Here is a 21,218-nt window from a genome sequence, read left to right as displayed (position 1 = left end):
TGATGGAGTTTCACTCTTGTTGCCCAGGCTGGAGTGCAATGGAGTGATCTCTGCTCACTGCAACCTCCACCTCCTGGGTTCAAGCGATTCTCCTGCCTCAGCCTCCCAAGTAGCTGAGATTACAGGTGTGCACCACCATGTCTGGCTAATTTTGTAATTTCACTAGAGACAGGGTCTTACCATGTTGGTCAGGCTAGTCTCGAAATCCTGACCTCAAGTGATCCACGCGTCTCAGCCTCCCAAAGTGTTGGGATTATAGGCATGAGCCACCACCCCAGCCTTGGCCTCAAATCTAATGTTACAACTTATTCAATCATTTATTGATTGCTGTACTCAGTTCACTAGTACATCTTAAAAGTGTCAGGGCACATCTCTTACTCTCAAGGAATTTACAGTCTAGTAGAGGAGAGAAACATATAAACAATTATAGTATAGTGTTCTGGCATTTTAATAGAAGTTGTAAAGTGAAGAGTAGTTCAGTGAGGATGGAGGATAATATAGGGGAGAGAAGCTTTGTAGAGGTCCCAAAGTAAGAGACAGCAACTTTCTTTCCTAGATGTGAGAATCCTACCTTAGGCTAGCTTAAGAAGGAAGACATGTTTTTATTTAAACCCAATGCCTATTTATTTTAAATAACAGATAACATTCACATGATTGAAAATTCAAAACACTCAAACTGATATTTGTAGTAAGAAATCTCCCTCCTGCCTCCATCCTCATTCATTTGACTAACTTCTCATTATGTCTCCAGTCACCCAGCACTCCACTACAGAGGCAGCTAATGCCATCAGTGTAAGAGATAGCTAATGTCATCAGTGTCTTAAACATTCTCCAGATATTTAATGTATCATAAGGAAATGTGAATATAGTTCCCCCTCTTTTGCAAATATTTTTACTAACCCAATGACAGTGTTCAGAATATTTCACAGAGTCTAGAGATCCCCATGCTCTCATCCGGCTTCACCCTCTCTGTCTTAGTCAAGTAGGCTCGCTTCACTCACCGACCCTGCCCTGGCAGCATCCATCGCCATGTGTTCATTCAACAAATATCTCTTGAATGCCAGGTGTGCCTGGCAATGGGGACACAGCAGTGAATAAATCAGACAAATATCCCTGCTCTCATGGAACTCGCTAGTGGAGTTCTCTCCATAGCTCTCTAGTAGAGGAAGAAACCAAAATACAACATAAATATCAATATATTAGAAAGTGATAAATGCCATGGAGGGAAAAAAATGAAATAGGGAAGGAAGACATGAAGTGCTAAGATGGACAGCAAAGATCTCACTAAGAAGGAAAAAGGGAAATGGGCTTAAGTGTATATCTGTAGGAAGAATGATCTGGGTGGGGTATAAGAGCCAAAGCCCTGAGGCAGGACCTAGCCCGTCCTATTGGAAGAACAGCAAGGAAGCTTATGTGGCTGGAAAGAAGAAAAGAAGAGATGCAGTCAGAGAGCACCAGGAAGCTAGATGGCACATAATATTGTAGGCCATTGTGAGGTCTTGGCTTTCACAGGGAGGCATGCAGGGAGCAATGGGAGAGGCAGATACTGAACCCAACAGAACCAGCAGCACTGCAGGTGCAGGGTTAGCGCAGAGCCAGGAGCGCCAAGCGCAGATGTAGTAAATGCAAGTAGGTCATCAGGTGAAGGTTGTTTAAGGACCTAAAAACGGTTAGAGATAGTGGAGCCGGGGCACAGAATAAAAACCCATTTCAACAGGAGGAAAACATAAAAGCAGAAAAGATTCTGCCTACTTCTTGTTGAAATATTCCACATAATCCAGAGAATAATAGACAAGGACTGGAAGTCCATGTTAAAATGCATTTTAAATTCTCAGTTTCTCATTTGCATTGGCAGTAACTTCAATTGCTATAATTCTAAACAGCCTTTTATAAAAATTATCTTAGCAAATAAATTTTGACTATCAAAGCTCATTGCTTTTTAAAGATTTTTCCATTGTAGGCATATTTGTTGCCAAGCACCCATTTGTTTTGCCTTTCAGTACTAACTTTTTTATCCTTACTCTCATTTCATTGAGAAGTTTCTGGTAGGTGTGGTCGAAGGTAGTAGTTATTATTGTTTTGATAGACATATAAATTATGCTAGGAAAGCTGTGATTTATTTCAGTTCTTCTTTTGCAGATAAATTAATCAACATAATTCCCTCAGTCTTCCAAGCAATTGAAAAAAAACTACTATTTTTCTCCCAATTATTGCTTTAGACCTCTATTTGTTTATAATTTTCTTACCGCCTATTGCTTTATCTTTTACAACCTGACTTCCAGTTTCACTACTTCACTGAACTTGCTGTCTCTAAAGCTTTCTTCTTTGTTTATATCCCTCTAGACTTATCTTTGACACTTAAGACCATATTCCTTTTTTTTTTTTTTTTTTTTGAGACAGGGTCTCACTCTATTGCCCAGGCTGCAGTGCTATGGCCCAATCTTGGCTCAGTGCAACCTCCACCTCCCAGATTCATGTGATTCTTCTGCCTCAGCTTCCTGAGTAGCTGGGATTACAGGCATGCGCCACCATGCTTGGCTAATTTTTGTTTTTGTTTTTTTTTTTAAGTAGAGATGGGGTTTCACCATGTTGACCAGGCTGGTCTCAAACTCCTGACCTCAAGTGTTCCACCAACCTTGGCCTCCCAGGGTGCTGGGATTACAGGTGTGATTTTTGAATGGCATACTCAAATTCTATGATATTCTATGATAACATTCATTCATAGTCTAATGAGAAGAAAAAGACAACCAATGAAGGCAAAGACCACGGAGACAAAATATGTATACATGAACATAGCCTAAGTGAGAGGCAGAGCTGAGTCACAGCAGGGGCTCAGTTAGGAAGGAATTTTATTTTAAACCCAAGAAAAGCCTTAGGAGTCATTTAGGCCAATGCCCTCATTTTATAAGATGAAATAATGAGGTGTAAAAAATGTGTCATGAAGACTTTGTCTGCAAGTGATAGAAAACAGCAACTAAATTTGGCTTAAACAATAGGAAATATATTCTCCTATACAACATGATGTCCAAACATCGTGCATCAAGGAGCTTATAGCTGCTCCTCTCTGTAGTTCTCTTGGCAAGGCCACCTTTCACGTGTTAGCATTAACTTGCAGCTGTGAGCAAGATAGCTGCAGCAGTTATCAGACTCAATATGTCTGACATATTGGTCACATCTGGAAGAATAAAAATGGACACGTTTCTATTGAGTCTCTTGTCAGTAGCAAAGAAACCTGACCAAGAAGCCCTAAGACTTTCTCTCTTATCACTTGCCCATTTCTAAAGCATCACTGCCAAGGGAAATGAGATTCCAAGATTGGCTTAGCTTTGGTCTCAGCTTGTAATAGAATCAGTGCTGGGGAGTCAAGGTTAAACAGAGTGACTATAATCAAAACATTACTTATAGGACTGAGATACTTTTATACCTATGTTTGTTCTACTACACTTCTAAGAATTTGCTTCTTTACCTGCTGTCCAATGACGGACTCAACTCTTCTTTCTTTTTGCAAACTCCTCTGGGGAGCTTACTTATTCTTCTTGTAATTACTTTAGGTTTCTGTGGAAGTGGCATAGGGTAACGGTAAACACTAATTTTAGAGCCATGCTGCCTGGGTTCAAATATAGGCCTCCACCACGTCTAACTGCATGCGTTACCTTAGGCATGTTATTTAAGTCCCTTCCTCTTCTATAAAGGAGGACATTAAGAGAATCCACCTCGTAGAGATACCGTGAGAAGTACATAAGTTAATACATACTAAGTGCTCAGAATGATGCCTGTTATACAAAAAGTCCTCTATAAGTGTGTGCTAGTATTAAGGGGCATCTACTACTTTTGCATGTCCAGTATCTGTTCCCCCATCTTCTGAGAAGTGTTTCCATTTTCCTTTGAAGAACCACCCTTCTGCCATGCCATATGATATTAGCGTAATTCTAGCCAGTATAAAGAGCTCCCAACCCACACTGAGCAAAAGGTGGGCACAAAGGCCAAGAAAATCCAATCTTAACATTTCCCCCAGAATCTGAATCTTATGAAGGACTTGAAGAAAAGAGTTAAAATTCAGTCTCTCTAATGTCAATGCCTTAAAGAGGCTTTTCCTGAGCTTCTGCTTCCTACATTCCTGGAACTATTTTGTCCTTTCGAAAATCTGATTAATAATCCTTCCTTTCACTCTTTTAGCTACCCAATACCCTTTAATAACCCTTTATTGCTTAAATTAGTCAAAATTGATTTCCATTGTTTGTATAATCACTATGTTGAAAACATAGGACTCCCAAATTAACTCAAAGAGTAACTTTATTTTTATCTCTCATCTCTTTAAATCTATTCAAGAGCCTAGCTCTTCTCTGGATCCTTCACATAGATAGCATAGAAGTTAAGACAGTGGCTCTAAAGTCAAACTTTTTCTCTTTTTTCCTGAGATAGAGTCTCATTCTGTTGCCCAGGCTCGAGTGCTATGGCACGATCTCGGCTCACTGCAACCTCCGCCTCCCAGGTTCAAGATATTCTTGTGCCTCAGCCTCCTGAGTAGCTGGGATTACAGGTGCCCGCCACCATGCCCGGCTAATTTTTATATTTTTAGTAGAGACAGGGTTTCACCACGTTGACCATGTTGGTCTCAAACTCCTGACCTCAGGTGATCCACCAGCCTCGGCCTCCCAAAGTGCTGGGATTACAGGCATGAGCCATTGCACCTGGCCTAAAATCAAACATTCTGGACTCATTTCTAGCTCTACCTCCCACTAACTCTGTTACTTAGTATATCTTTGCCTAAGTTTCCTTACCTATAAAATAGGGGAATAATAAAATCTACCTCATTAGGATACTGTAAAACTTAAAATGATTTCCCAAATGTAAAATGCTTGGAAGTGTACCCAGCTCCTCATAACCCAAAAAATGTGAACAGAGCAGATGACAGAAGTGGTCCAATGAGGTCATCTCTTATTGACATCGGGCCCTGACCATTTTTTGTTTATATCCTTTGGTTCACATCAACCCCCTCCTCTTTTCTAAGTCATTCAAGACTTAAAGCACTGCCACTTCCTCAAGGTCTACATTGATCTACAAAGACCATATTAACTTGATACTTTACTTGTAGACATTATACTCCATAGCAGATACATTAATCTTGACTTCAAATCATTTCTATTGTTTTCAAATTATGATCGGGTATAAATCATGACTCCCCAACAAAAAGAGTGTTCGAAGAATAATATATTATTTTATGTCCTTCTTGTTAGTTAACCTAGAGTAAGGCTCACAGTAAATCCTTAATAATTAACTTCTGAATGGCTCTCTGAACAGTTAAATGTGTTTCCAATCACATTACTTCTGGGTTTGTAGAGCTGCAAGTCTTTAGGCCTATGTTTTTATTGTATGTGTAAACACACAAAATAGACAAAAGTCTAGAACGTCCCATTTTCTTCCCACATTGACCCACAAACATTGGGTATCCAATAAGTACTGTTAACTATTACAAAAAGGCTAAAAACTTCAGGAGCTACATATACTAATTATATTAATAAATATGGGAGGAAATTCCAAATGCATCTGCTACTGTGAAGATTTAAAACTATAATACTGAAAGATATTGTTTTATTTAAAAAGATAGAACATGAAAATAAAAGAAACAGATACACTTACATACTTTATTCCCTTCTAATACTTTTACTTTTTCAAATGAGAGTAATTCCCATAAGAATTGTTAATGAAGGACAAAGTTGAGAAGGTGACTACCATATATTTTTATTGTCATTTCTGGAGAAATTTTTATTTTTTAAACTCTGCATAACTTAACGTACATAATCTTCTCTCTTTGATTTCTCTAAGTGTGCGAAAAAAATGTACTTAGAAATAAAAACTTCTTTTGATATCCACAGGCATATCATCTAATATAAAAAGATGGCACGGTTGAGTTGTTTGAGTTGCTTTTTAGTGATGTGAAAAAGTCAATTGGGAAAAAGAAACTGAGGAAGACTAGACTCAATTCCATGTGAAACTATCTGTAAAATGCAGATACATAAACTGACTCACTTAACCAATCCTGGGAACAAGCTAACATTACATGTAAATGACACTTCTATAAAATTCCGTACTTTCTGGGTTATTGTTATGTTTAGTGGATATGGTTATTTCAAAATTAAGAAAAAATGCTTTTTGCTAAATGCTACCAACTGTGAAATTTTCAACCAGACCAACTCTTCATTTTTTTTCTATGGGAATACTCAATCTAGGAGAAAAAGAAAGGGCAAGATAGAGAAAGATAAAAGGACAAAAACTACATATCTTACTTGGATTGTGCAAGACAGCCTGGTGCAACCACATTACAATTTTCCTCCTCAGTTTGGAGTGCAGTGAGCTCTATCATGTTAACCATCACATCATTTGTGTGGCCTGGGAGCTGGGGAAGTGCTGAAATGATCTTCTCTACTAAGTTGTCTCCATGATGTCCAACTGCTCCTGTTTAAGCAGACAAGAATATGTAAACTCATAAAATAGGAGGAAAAAGCAAGCTGGATAAATGTTTTATCACATGCTTTCTATCAAAAATAACAAACATTTTTAGTTTCTGTTCAACAAAACTCACATTTTGCCCTTTATACAACTAATCACATTCACAATCACCTAGTCAACATGTACCTCACAGGTTGTAATTAATGCTCCATGAGGGCAGACCTCATGTCTGCTCTGGCTAGTACTGTATCCCTAGCACCTAGCACAGTGCCTACACATAGCAGGCATCAACAAGCATTTGCTGAGTGAATGAATAAATAAACAAATAATGTGCATCTAGTTAGTCAAGTAAATAGTATCATAAGATGATACTATCCTGAAATTTTAAAGCTTAATTTTTTTTACATTGTTTTCTTTTCTTCTTTCTTTTCTTTTTTTTTTTTTTTTTTTTTTTTTTTTTTTTTTTTTTTTTTTTTTTTTTTTTTTTATTTAGAGACAAGAGTGTCACTCTGTTGCCCATGCTGGAGTGCAATCATAACTCACTGTAGCCTTGAACTCCTGAGCTCAAGCAATTCTCCCACCTTAGTTTCCCAGATAGTTGGAACTATTCCCAGATAGTTGGAAAATGAGCCACTATACCTGGCTAATTTTTTTGTTTTTAAGTCTCTCACTATGTTGCCCAGGCTGGTCTTGAACTCCTGGCCTCAAGAGATCCTCCTGTCTTGGTCTCCCAGCTGAAATTATAGTTGTAAGCTACTATGCTTGGCCTGAATTTCGCTTTTATTTTACTGATGAAGATATTAAAACCCCAAAGGGCTTAGGGACCTGGCCAAGAATAGCAGATCTCCCCTCCACTAGAACTATGTCTTCATAGTGGCAAAGGCCCTGTTTATCTAGTTCACCCTGTACCCACCAAGTCTACCATGGAAACTAGCAGCTAGTGGGCTCTCACCAAATATGTGTTGGATGAAGAAAAGAATAAATGAATGAATGGTAATGGCCTGCAATGACAGAAATATTTATTGAGTGCTTTCTGTGTACTAGGCACTGTTTTAGGTGTTTTACTTTAATTAATGAACTCGAATTAAAATTCAAGACTAATGACACAGTTCAAGGCTTTTTCCATGAAACCAACTTATCTCTATAAAAGTCATGATTGCTTGGAAGACATCATGCCAACAATGGGTAGGACTTGCCACATCTATTTGCTATAAGCCCATCGACTTCAAATCAATTAACATTTTGCTTCTAATGCCTCCCTAACTCTATCTCTCTGTTGTTTTTGCCACGTCGTATTAATGGGAAAGAAGAATCAGGAAGGAAAGGTCAAACCAGGAACCCAAGGAATCATCATTATCACCACCATCATTTTCACCAAAACAGCTAATATTCATTGAGTGCTTGTGCTACATCAGGTCCTCAGTTCCACACTGTACATTCATTATCCACTTAATTCTTACAGCAACCCTAATATGTAGGTATTATTATGCTCAGCTTGCTCAAGAACAAGTAAATAATTAACTTATACATTACAGAGTAAGAATTCAAATCCAGGAGCCAGATAACTCCAAAAACCATACTCTTAGTTTAAAAAAAAAAAAAAAAAAAAAAGGCACACTAAAGTGACTTATTCCAGAACCGGCACGGGTGCTTCCAAGGTGACTTCTAAGGTTAAAAAAAGGGGTTCTTGTTCTACCAGTACAATCTTCATTTATTAGGTCTAGAAGGAACTATGTCTTATTTATGTTGTCTATGAAGTATAGTTGTCTCTCCAGCACTCAGGCTAGAAGTTGCTTGGTAAATACTTGCTGAATTAATGCCTAGTGATTATAAATGATCCTGGTATCCAGAGAGGGATCAGAAATCTCTAAGTGAATTATGTCTTTAAACTAAGGCTGAAATGGAGATACTAGGACTACCTCAGAGCATCAAGAATTTCTTTCTTTCTCAACTATTTCCTTCCTCAATTACTAAAAATTTTTAAAATCTCCATTTATCATCAAAATAACTTTTCTTTGAACTTGATGCCCAAATTCTTCTGATCCTTACGCCAAGCTATTCCCGTATTTCATCTGCCTTCCATAGATACAAGGCACAAACAAGTGTTCTATGTGTGCTGTCTTTCTTCCCTAACTTCTATAGCCTCTGCAATCTGGCTGTTGCTCATTCCTCCTTCCGACCCCAAACTCCCCAACCCCAAACTCAGGGATGTTCAGCAAGTCTCAGTTCATTAAACCCTCTGCAAATTGAAACTGTTAACAGTCCTCTTGAAATTTTCTGAATATGAGAAATCAAGACATAAAATGTTTATTTTTAAGATGTAATGGCTAAGTTATTTTTATAGAACCAAAGTATAATTTATGTGACTAAAATATTGTATACTAACATTCTAAATGTTCAAAAGCAGATGAATCATTTTCTTTAAATTATAGTATATTTATTAAAGTAGTTCTCAAACTGAGATTTTTATTTTCTGCTATTTATATGCACTTCTAAACTTACTATGGTGAACATACATCCCTGTTGTAATAAGAATAAACACACACACAAAGTTTTATGAAAGGTTATCTTTGGATAGTAGGATTATGGTTGATGTTAACTCTACGAAAACTTCACTTTTCCCCAATGTTTGCTACAAAAGCACATGAGACTTATCCAATTAGTAAAACTATTCACATTTCATCAGAAACTGTTTAGAATATTACATTAGAGAAATAACAAAATGCCAATTTTTCATGACCATGATTATTCAGCTTCTCAGATTTTATAAAAAGAATACATATTCTAATTAATGTGCTCTTCTGTGAATACATTTTATCCCATATCCAGCTTCAGAGAATTCAATATTCATTTTTTAAATTTAATTAGTGCCATTTACATAATTCAAATATAGACTTAAGAATTTAGGGTCTATCGATGTCACAGTAACTTCAGATTCTCCTTTTATAAAATGAATAAAATGCCAAGATTTGTATCACATTTTAGTTTTCAAAGAGCTTAATTTTTATTTTATTAAAGAAAATGTAAAATATTATTTGAGATGCTCTAGGGTGCAAGTCAATCAGAACCCAGTCATTTCGTCCCTGCCCAACTTTTAACCTGACCAACAGCAATGTGGTCCTTAGTCTGGGCAAAGAATGGCTTCATTCCCAATGACATCTCTTCCAAAGAGGTGTAGGAAAAACAAAATGGAGACGAGGGTTCTAGTGGTCCCTTCCTCTACTAGTTTCTTGTGTAATTTGAGACAACTTCGATAAATGTGGTGCTGTTCTACCAATCTAAAAACTCAAGTTGGTCCAACTGACATCTAAGTATCCTTCAACCTCAGGATTTTTTATCCTAAATTAAGCCAATTGCTTCAAGGGCTAAACTTTTCAAATTACCGGGACCAGAAAATACCAATTCTGTATGATCCTGTGGATTATATGTGTGTTAGTGTCATTATCATAAGCCATGTAACATCTTCACTTGTCTCTAAGTCTTACATGGAATAAAATGAGAAGCAAGCATTGAGAAGTCTTCATAAGAGCTCAATCCATATATTCCATTAGCTCTGTCCCTCTAGAGAATCCTGATTAATACACTTATGAAACGAACAGAGATCATCCATACCATTTTTAACACTGTCTTGAGTAACTAGAATTGCACTGATCTTGCAGAATCATGCAGGGGGAACCTTTCACTTACTCTACTTCATTTTTTTTCTCTAGTTGTTCTAGAAGATAGACATGTTAACTTATTTTACCCTCTCAATTACCCTCTGAGGTCCTTATTTTACAGATCAGGAAACTGAGAGGCAGAAGTTAGGTAACTTGCCCAAGGACTTTTGACTAGGAAAGGGCAGAGCTAAGATTGCTATAACTAAGCTCTCATAATCTCTTTAGTAACAGTAGCTACCATATATTGAGGATCTACCTCAATCCCCATACTCCTTATTTAAATGATCCTATATAACATAAATCTGATCATGTCACATCACAGCTCAAAACTCTCCAACTGATTCCCATTATACCTTGGCTATTATTCTAAATCCTTATTTTAACATACAAAGGATTCCCTCTACCTACCCCACCAACTGATCTCCTATCGGTATTCCCTCTTGCTCACAACACTTTAGCCAAACTAGCCTCCTACTGGTCCTCAAGCATGACACACATGCTCCCACCTTAGGCCCAATGCACTTGCCATTCCCTGGGTCTTATATGTTCTATCCTTAGGTAGCCACAGGGCATGCTTCCTCCCTTCTTTCAGTCTCTGCTCAAATGCCACATCCTCACAGAGGTCTTCCCTAGCTATTCTATTTAAAGTGGAAACTACATCACTTTTTTAGTATCTATCTAATCTCTTACCCAGTATATTAGTTGTATGTTGCTGCTAACAAATTATCTCAAAACTTACCATCTTAAAATCATATGTATTAATCTCACGGTTTCTATGCATCCAGGAATTCAGAGTGGCTTAACTGGGTCTGACTCAGAGACTCTCATAAAATTGCAGTCAATATGTCAGCTGGGGCTGCAGTCATCTGAATGTTTGACTGGGCTGGAGGATCCATTTCTCAGATGGCTCACTCACAAAGCTATTGACAGGAGGCCTCAGTTCCTCATTGGCTGTTGGAAGGAATCCTATTTCCTCACTACATGGGCTTCCCACAGGGCTGCTTAAGTCTCTTCATGACATGGTAGCTAACTTCCGTCAGAGCCAGTGATCCAAAAGAACAAAGCAAGGAAAAAGACACAATGCCTTTTAGGACCTGGTCTTGAAAATTACACTCTTGCGTTTCTGCCATATGCTATTTTAGGGATAAAGCGATAAGTGAGTCACTAAACCTAGCCCACACTCAAGGGGAGGGGAATTCAAACTCTATTTCTTGAAGGAAGATGTATCAAAGAATTTGTAGACATATGTATATAGAGAGAGACAAGGTCTTCCTCTGTTGCCCAGGCAAGGGTGCAGTGGCTCAATCATGGCTCACTGCAGCCTAGATTTCCCAGACTCAGGTGATCCTCCCACCTCAGCTTCCTGAAGAGCTGGCACTAGAGCATGCAACATCATGCCTAGCTAATGGGGTTTCACCATATTGCCAAGGCTGGTCTCAAACTTCTGGGCTCAAGAGATCCACCACTTTGGCCTCCCAAAGTGCTGGGGTTACAGGTGTGAGCCACCACACCCGGCTTGTAGACATATCTTTAAACCACCATACCTACCTTCATTAATATTAATAGCCCATATTATTATACTGATATTAGTAATTTGTTTACTGTCTTCATTTTCAAACAAAATTTAAACTTCTTAACTGGAAGGATTTGGATATTTTTAGCACTATTTCCCCTATTCTTTGAGTAATAGATAATATGTATTTTTGAATGAAGGAATTATTTCAGGCCAGGCTCGGTGGCTGATGCCTGTAATCCCAGCACTTTGGGAGGCTGAGGTGGGAGGGTCACTTGAAGTCAGGAGTTCGAGACCAGTCTGGCCAACATGGTAAAGCCCCATCTCTACTTAAATCTATATATATATATAGATATAGACATAGATATAGATATAGATATAGATATAGATATAGATTAGATATAGATATAAATTAGCCAGTTGTAGTGGTATGTGCCTGTAATCCCAGCCACTCAGGAGGCTGAGGCACACGAATTGCTTAAACCCAAGAGGCGGAGGTTGCATTGAGCTGAGATTGAGCCACTGCACACCAGCCTGGGCAACACAGCAAGACTCTGTCTCAAAAAAAAAAAAAAAAGGAATTATTTCATATTCTTCCCACAGGTTAGAATGCAAAAATATTGTCTTTACAAATGAGAAAACCCTCAACAGCTCAATGCGGGTTAAATAGCACAAAAAATCACTAAGCCAGGATGTGAGGTTATCCTGGCATGGATCTAACATCAAAAATCTAGTCAGCCCTTTATATGACTTCCCAATTGTGTCTCATACCCATTTACTTTAAATAGTATCTTCTGAACCCTGAAATAAAGATATAAGTTAGTTAGTTTGCATGTTTTGGAAAAGCAGATGGGGGAGAAAAAAGATCAGACACCTTTCTGAGCACTAACGCAGCACTGGAGTCCAACTATGTTTAGTCTCTGAAGCTGCTAACTTCTGGACACGCCATATAATGATCATCTCTACTGTATAGGACAACAGTTCTCAAACTTTTCCCACACCCACACATGAGTAGTCACTGGAGGAAACTGCTAAGGTTCAAATCCTAGCTCTGCCACTTAATACCTGTGTAATCTGAGGCAAGTTATTTAACTCCTCTATGCTTCAGTTTCATCTGTAAAATGGGGATAATTATAATACTTATCTCACAAATTATTGTGAAAATTAAAGGAATTTACATATGCAGAGTACGGAGATAAACAGTTCATTTTCAAATGTTAGCCATTAATAGTGGACTCAAATTTTAATACTTTGACAAGTGATATACAATCATACTTTAAAGCAAATATAAACACTTCAGTGTGTCATAATCCCAGGATTAAGAACCATCTACTGGATTGAGAGTTAATCTTTAATCAAAAGGATTTTAATTTAAAAGTTTGCATGAAGCTGCTTGTAATCACAGAAGTTTGGAAGGCTGAGGTGGGCAGATTACTTGAGGTCAGGAGATCAAGACCAGCCCCGCCAACATGGTGAAACCCTATCTCTACTAAAAAACAAAACAAAACAAAACAAATACAAAAATTAGCTGGGCATGGTGGTGGCTTTCCTGCCTGTAATTCCAGCTATTTGGGAGGCTGAGGCACAAGAATCATTTGCACCTGGGAGGTGAAGGTTACAGTGAGCCGAGATGGCTCTACTGCACTCCAGCCTGGGCAACAGAGTGAGACTCTGTCTCAGAAAAAAAACAAAAGTTTACATGAAGCTAAAATTCAGAATTGAACTAAGAGAGTAAATTTAATTCCCAGCGTTACCACCATCTCCTACCTTTAATTTTGAACTTGAAAACTATTAGCAAAACACTCTAGCCAATCTCAAGAGCCAGAACATGAAAGGAAACCAAACTCAAATATTTTAGGAATTCATGAATCAAGTCTCTTTTTAAATTGTCCCTGGAAACAAATCAGAAGCCAGAATAGCCCACAGAATGCTGTACTGAAATCCTCGGTACAAACATGCCCGACCCATAGGTGTCCAAACCCTGGGTAGTCTAGACATGGTCAAAGCAAGCCAGAATGAAAGAGATGCGCATCAGTGGCCATTTACTTCTCAAACAATTATAACTTTTTATATTTAAGCCCTGAGTACTTATCAACTGGATAACCAGGAGAGAAAGGAACTTGACTATCTTGTTTACCACTGTTTCCCTATTACCTGGAACAGTGCTTAGCACAAAATAGGCACTCAATAAATATTTGTTTTAAAAAAAAGTACATTTAGACAAAGAAATACTACTTTTAGCAAAGATGATGACTGAAAGATGAGAAAGAAACTTGTCTACATTGTGAACATCATGATGTTAACAATGTTAAGTACTTATGAATTATTTGAGGTTATTTTTGATACTGCCAATTTCACATCTAAGAAGAAATACAAATATATACATTTTCTAATAGTAAATTATCAAGGCTAGCATCCAAAATAGCATCTAATAACATAAATTAATATATAAATTAATATCTAAATCAAATACTGAAAAATGTATTTCCTTTTGGTCTCTATATTAAAATGACTGTCAAGTCTCTTAAATTGAAATTCAAATCATTTAAGTCATTCTAATAATTTTCAAATCACCTCTCACGCCTGTAATCCCAGTACTTTGGGATGCCAAGTCAGGAGAATTGCTTGAAGCCAGGTGTTTGAGACCAGCCTGGGAACAAAGTGAAATCCCAGTCTTTACAAAAAATAAAAAGTAAAACCCTCCTGATTTTTACAAGTTGTTGGTATAATCTTTTGTTTGCTTCAGTTGTCACTGGTTAAACAATGCCACAACGTAAGCCGCAATTTGATGTAAGAAACCTCACCAAACTCTTGTAACAACTACTCCATTAAACTGATAGTCATGAGCTTCCCAGCTCCCTAAGCTTGCTGCATCCAGAAGGGCAAATCCGTAAAAAATGTGAGCATCATGACCATGTATTCTCCAGAATGCCAGGGCCCGGAGCACCCTTACCACAATAATGCTACTAACATCATCTACCCTACTACCTCATTCAATGTGGGGCCACTCTGAAGCAGTAGGTAAGTGCTGCATTTTCTCATTCACTACTACCATGGAGCCACCATGACCTCCACTGCCTCAGTTCTCTCAGTGCCCCTAGGGGGCCAGCTGCATCCGCACTAGCATGCTCCTAGGCCCTATCTATTGCCTCCACTGGACAACAGGATTTGGTGACTTGTGGTCTTAATAGGTAGAGGGCTTATTTTTACTCACTAATACAGAACTACTTCAACATTTAAACAAAAGGTTTGACAATACAGCTATGTACCCACTGAAAATGAACCCTGTATATTACTAATATGGGATGTTACACTATGTGGAAACATCTTTGAATCAAATGAGACTTTAAGCTGATCATCTGGAAGATAATCTGGATGATTATCCAAAAGTTATCTATTAAAAAGACATCAATTTATCAGTTATTAGGATCACAGTAACAAACTAGTCCTGATTAAAATCTATCTTCCAAAGTCTACCCTCCACCAGCCAGCAGTAATTTTAATCCTTCTAAAAGTGAGGAGGTGATAATTTTTAAATGGGATGTAGATCATAGGCACTTCTTGAGTATCCTATGCTCAAAGCTGATTGGTTTCAGAGAGGACCACAAATCAAAACATGGTTCCATAAACCAGTAGATAGGCAAATACACTGGGCCCTGGCCATTCTGGCTTTATCACCCTACCAGGCCATTGCTGCTGTCACCTACCACCACTAAGCAGGTGACCTCACTCTACTCAGGAGATCTCACCCCATTTGGGATCCAACACCCAGGGCCCAGCCAAGGTCTTCCTCCCTGCCAGACACCTACCTCACTGAGTCCTACCTAAATGTTTTTGAACTGAATTATTCAAGAAGATAAGAAGGAAGCAGAGTCTTTATAATTTTTAATATATTTGGGAAATACCTCAGGGAACTTTTGGGGGTTCAATCTCATTGCTTTATCATCATATCTTGTGTTAGAATGCCCATAGCATCCCATTGAAACTAATATTTTCATGGTTCCTCTCAGGCTCTTGACAGAGTGGCTGAATTTTTCTTATTCTTTTTATATGCTGCCTTGAATCTACCCACAGAAATCTTCTATTTGTTCCCTTTAAGCAATGCCCCTTTCAACATTAAACATTGTTTCACTGACCTCATGTACCTAAAATGCCCCCTCCCACACAAACCTGCTACTGAGTACCTTTGCTAACTTAACCATTCACCTTGGAAGACCACCTACTGGCAGAGGGATTCTTAACAAATGTAAAGAAAGTAAGGACTTTACACTAACAATACAATACTAACTCTCTCTTTGACAATTCAAAAAACAAAAGATGCTGAACTTTGACATTTATAGAAATAAATGTCAAATGTGACACAATACTATCACACCTGGCTACCTAACTCTTACGCTTTTTTCAGTAAGGAACAACTTTTGAGCCTCAATATCTTAATTCTTAAAATGATAAAGAACACTCAATTTGTTGAGATCAAATAAGGTAATGTAAGAGTGGGATTTTTATTTTTATTTATTTATTTGAGACAAGGTCTCGCTCTGTCACCCAGACTGGAGTGCAATGGCGCGAGCACAGCTTACTGCAGCTTCAAACTCCCAGGTTCAAGCAATCCGCACACCTCAGCCTCACGAGTAACTGAGACCACAGGCATAAGTCACTATACCTGGCTAATTTTTGTATTTTTTGTAGAGACAGGGTCTTGCTCTGTTGCCCAGGCTGTTTTTGAACTCCTAGGCTCCCATGATTCACCAGCCTCAGCCTGGAATTATAGGCATGAGCCACCACACCCAGTGTTGGGATTACAGGTATGAGCCATCACAAAGAAGTGGTTTTTATCTGTAAAATATTCATATAAATATTACTAGCTAATATCATTATTTTCTTTCTTAAGTTTTGCGGTGAGCCCAAGCTGCCAAATCTTACATCATTCAGAAAAGTATGCTTCATTTTTTCTGCATTTGTGTATTACTAACGATATGATTCAAGAATCTCAGAAACATTTTCAATTAGAAAAAATAAGCGTGTTAACCTCAATTAATGTCTGGTATCTACACCCTATAATCCACTCATTTATTTATTCATTCAATAAGTATATATTGAATACCTACTGTTTTCAAGGTACTCTTGCTGGTTAATAAACAGTAAACAAAACAGAGTCCCTTCCTTCAAGAACTTCCATTCAAATTGGAGGAGACAGGTAATAAATAATCAATTAGTAGTGTCAGGGAATAGTAAAGGCTATGACAAATAAAGCCAGGTAAGGGGTAAGACAGTGTCAAAGAAGGTCACTGAGGAAGGACTCTCTGAGGAGCAGGAATGATGTCAGGGAGAAAGCCACGTGGATATCTCAAGTAAGAACATCCCAAGTAGAGCTGCAGGGGAATTGCAAAGGCGCTGGGGCTGGAACACGGTTAGCATGTCTGGCAATGGCAAGGTAGCCAATGTTGTAAGAGGGGAGACCACGTATGGCCTTGAAAACAACAGTAAGGAACTTGACAGGAAGTATGATGAGAGGCCACTGGAATACTGAGCAAGTAAATGATATGTCATAGTTATGCTTTGAGGGATTATATAAGAAGCTGGGCTAAGTGGTTGCTTGCCTATATATGTTTCACACTTCTTTAATTGTTTTTTAACTATTTGCACACTTTACTGTGTCAAATGCTGCTTTGAAGTTCAGTAGAATGAATATGGTAACAAAACAAAGGAAGTTTCTGGGAAGTATTGGAAAATAAAAGTCTAATTGAAGTGGAGTCAAGAGAAAATTGGAGTAGATGTTTGTGGAGACAAGTATAGACAACTCTTTCAAGTTTGCTATAAAATAAAGCAAAAAAAAAAAAAAAGGAATTGAAGTTGGGAGAGCATGGGAGATCAAGAAAGAAGATGTTCCCTGGGGGAAAATACAGGGAAAAGGAAAAAATGATGATCTAAGAAAGGGAGAGGGTATTTGAAAAACAGTAAATCTATGAGAGAAGTGAAAAGACAGGATTTAGTCTACATAGGTGAAAAAGGTGGCATTAGATAGTGGCAGGGACAGTAGCGCTCTCTTCAACATGAAGGAAGGAAAAAGACATGGGTACAGATGTAGAAAGGGTGGTAGATTTGGTGATGGGAAAATATGGATTTTTCTAGTGGCTTATATTTTCTCAGTGATATTAGAAGTGAGAAAGGTGAGTATGGGGAAGGAGATCTGGACGCTTGATGAGAGAGAATCTATAAAATGATTGCTGCCAAATGGCAACTTTGTCTTTCTATGTGTCTTTATTTTGTAAATCTTTTTTTTTGTTGTTTTGTTTTTTGTTTTTTTTTTTTTTTGAGACAGAATCTGACTCTTTCACCCAAGCTGGAGTGCAGTGATGTGATGGCGGTTCACTGCAACCTCTGCCTTCTGGGCTTAAGTTACCCTCCACCTCAGCCTTCTGAGTGGCTGGGACTACAGATCACCACACCTGGCTAATTTTTCATTTTTTTAGTTAATTTTTAAATTTTTTGAAGAGATTGAGTTTTGCTGTGTTGCCCAGGTTGATCTCAAACTCCTGAGCTCAAGCAGTCTGCCTGCCTCAGCCTCCCAAAGTGCTGGCATTACAGGTATGAGCCTCCATGCTGGGCTCTAAATCATACTTGACTACATTATATTGCAAACTTTTAGAAGGCAGAAGTTATGCTCGCCTTATTTATTCTGTATGTTTAAAAACAAAGTATTAGCTACCGAAGATGTAAAGAGCTGTTACTATGATGCTGGACAGTGGGACATTAAGTTTTGCCTAACTGAAGTCTTAGGGGAGGGTACAAAATTATGTGAACTTCCCAGTTGATTATGAAACAACTTTGTTACATTTTTGGCATAAAGAGATAGAAGTAAAAGTAATATATAGCATCCACTAAAAAACTCAACAAGCATCTGCTTACTGGGTTTTACCTCTTAATCCCCTATGGACTCTGTGATGCTACAGTTATTACTTATATATTTAAATCACAGACTGGACATCTGGTTTTTCCAGTCACATAATTAAGTTTACATCTCAGTATTACCATTTAGCCTACTTTCTATTTTTTATCTGAAAATTAATCTTAAGATTAAAAACTCAAATATACCTATTTTGTTTTTTATAACTTTATTCAACTTTTTTCTTACCGATTAAAGGAAATGCCTTCCAATGTCAGTTTTCTGATTATTCTCCCTGGACGCAGAAGGGGCTAAGCTACATTACTAACAGTATTATACAACCTAATTAGAGAACAATAAAGTTGACCTTTGAAAATAACATATCAAACATCAGAAAGTGTCTTTTCTTCATCTGCTTTAAGGATTACATTTGTTTCTTTTGTGTAAATAATACATTATTACAATTTGAGATTATTTAATCTTTAATATGAGAGCTAAAAACAAATCAATAAACATTTGAAAATATTTTCTACAATTCTATTTAATCTCATTTACTAGTGACATTTAAGTTCAGCCTCACTTTTTAACACTCATTTCCTAAAGCTCAATTGTCTGTGATAATTTTATGTTTTATTATACAGTAGTTTTCCTTCCGATGGGTCATCTGTTAACACTTCTCCAACAAACCAGAGTGTTCTTATGAAGGACTGTTGTGAGTACTGGCATTCGTAAATTTCTAAAAATAAAATTTCCCAGGTGCACAGTTTTCCTCCATGTCAGCATAATCTTGGGCTAAAGTTGTTGTTTAACAAGGCAATGCTCATTTATGATATTTCTACCCATTACAGCATTTAACAAATGTTATTGTAATTGCTAATTCACTTGTCTATAGTCCACTTTAGACAATAAACCCTGTGAGATTAGAGACTGTGTCCCTCTAGTTCATCTTTATATCCTCAATCTGATATATAATAAAAGGTCAATAAAAGATATGCTGGGCCGGGTGCGGTGGCTCAAGCCTGTAATCCCAGCACTTTGGGAGGCCGAGACGGGCGGACCACGAGGTCAGGAGATCGAGACCATCCTGGCTAACCCGGTGAAACCCCGTCTCTACTAAAAAAAAAAATACAAAAAAACTAGCCGGGCGAGGCGGCGGGCGCCTGTAGTCCCAGCTACTCGGGAGGCTGAGGCAGGAGAATGGCGTGAACCGGGAGGTGGAGCTTGCAGTGAGCTGAGACCCGGCCACTGCACTCCAGCCTGGGCGACAGAGTGAGACTCCGTCTCAAAAAAAAAAAAAAAAAAGATATGCTGAATCAATGGAAGTCCCAGAAATGTGGGGAATGGTAATGAAGAACTCCGGAGCAACGCACTTACCTGTGAGATCCAAGGTTCTGTCCATAAAAACCACTGATGCCCTGCCTGCAGCAGTCTTCTTCCTGTTCTTTGCAGGGGCATAATTGGCCAGATCTGCAGCGATGACCCGACTTAAGGAACCTACAGCAAAACACTCCTCCCGTACTCCCAAATGTTCACACAGAGAACTGAGGCCTGACACTAGGCACCTGATCTGCAGCAGCAGCTCTGGGGTTAGGGCAGTGGCGTCCACATCACCCAGGCTTCCCAGCTTCCTCTTGTCCGGTCGGGTGCTGTTAAGGAGATGCACATCCTGGGGTAGCAGTGGGAAAAGGGATGCAAAGGCTGGAGTCAAGGCAAAGTGGGGAGCAACAGGGGCAAGCAACAACGGGACATGGAACACCTCGGCCGTGTAGTTCATGTTGCCCATCCATTCACACAGCTTCTCCTCCAGCTGCTCAAACACCGGCTGCTGCCCCTCCATCTCGGCCGCTGCCGCCGCTGGGACATGATTAGCTGTGAGGTGGACAGCGTGGCTCACGGCTGTGACCACCACACAATACTGGAAGTGACTGCGGCAGATGATGTCCCGTAGGATCTCCACAGTCCGGCCTTTCAGCAGGCAGCTCAGCACAAACACCGCCTTGGGCTGCTTGGCTCCACCACCAACTGCGTCGGGTTCGAACTCTCGCAGGTGACAGTCAGGACCCCCCACCGCCTCCAGGAGACGGGTGGATCCGCAGCCCCAGTGCAGGCTCTCGGCGCAGGCGGAGTCCAGGTAAACCACAGCCCGTTTCACTTTGGCCAGCACCTGCTCCCATCCTTGCTGGGTAAAGGACAGTACGCCTGAGGCGCTCATGGTTGGGGATTCGCAGGCTTGGGGAACTACGGTGCAGGAACTTCTTTCTGAACTCACTGCTTCCGGAAATTGGGCTCCCAGAGACTTTGACAGTCAACACAGTACACGTGGTCCGGCCTCCGACACGCTACCTGATGGCGCTCGGTGATGACGTTGAACTGAGCGGTGATTGGTTAAGGCGGAGGCCGGAATTGAGGAAGGATGGTGTGGTCTGAAAAGAAGTGGGTGGGGCTCTGTGGCTCTGGGCTTCCTCAAAAAGTTCGCGGAGGTGAGGTGTTCCCCGCGGTGGAGCTGAACTGAGTTCTTTCCGTCGCTCGGCCTGTCTGCGCGGATAATCTTTTCATGTTCCTTGAAAAGTCTCCGAAATAAAAGCCTAATCCGAAATTTGATATCTTCCTTAGATATGAACACGTCTCTAAAAGCACAGCCACATTCTCCATCTAAACTCAGAGCAACTAGAAAAAGATAATAAAAACAACCGTGTGCAATATTTTGGGT

At 39.1% G+C, this 21,218-nt stretch overlaps 1 protein-coding gene across 2 annotated transcripts in view; it reads right to left on the bottom strand.

The window, feature by feature from the left end:
- SCFD2 (sec1 family domain containing 2) overlaps window positions 1-20,885 on the bottom strand; it is a 510,554-nt gene extending 489,669 nt beyond the window's left edge. For both annotated transcript variants that reach the window (XM_011966517.1, XM_011966518.1), the window contains exons 1-2: window positions 19,883-20,885; window positions 6,288-6,456 (exon numbers count right to left, since the gene is read on the bottom strand). In XM_011966517.1, coding sequence (XP_011821907.1) covers window positions 6,288-6,456; window positions 19,883-20,720 — 1,007 coding nt within the window. In that variant the 5' untranslated portion in view covers window positions 20,721-20,885. The remainder of the gene's footprint in view (window positions 1-6,287; window positions 6,457-19,882) is intronic.
- Window positions 20,886-21,218: the final 333 nt, after the last annotated feature.

Source organism: Mandrillus leucophaeus, unplaced genomic scaffold, assembly GCF_000951045.1.
Source record: "Mandrillus leucophaeus isolate KB7577 unplaced genomic scaffold, Mleu.le_1.0 Scaffold762, whole genome shotgun sequence".
Taxonomy (NCBI): Eukaryota; Metazoa; Chordata; class Mammalia; order Primates; family Cercopithecidae; genus Mandrillus; species Mandrillus leucophaeus.
This window is presented reverse-complemented; position numbering and strand designations above follow the sequence as displayed.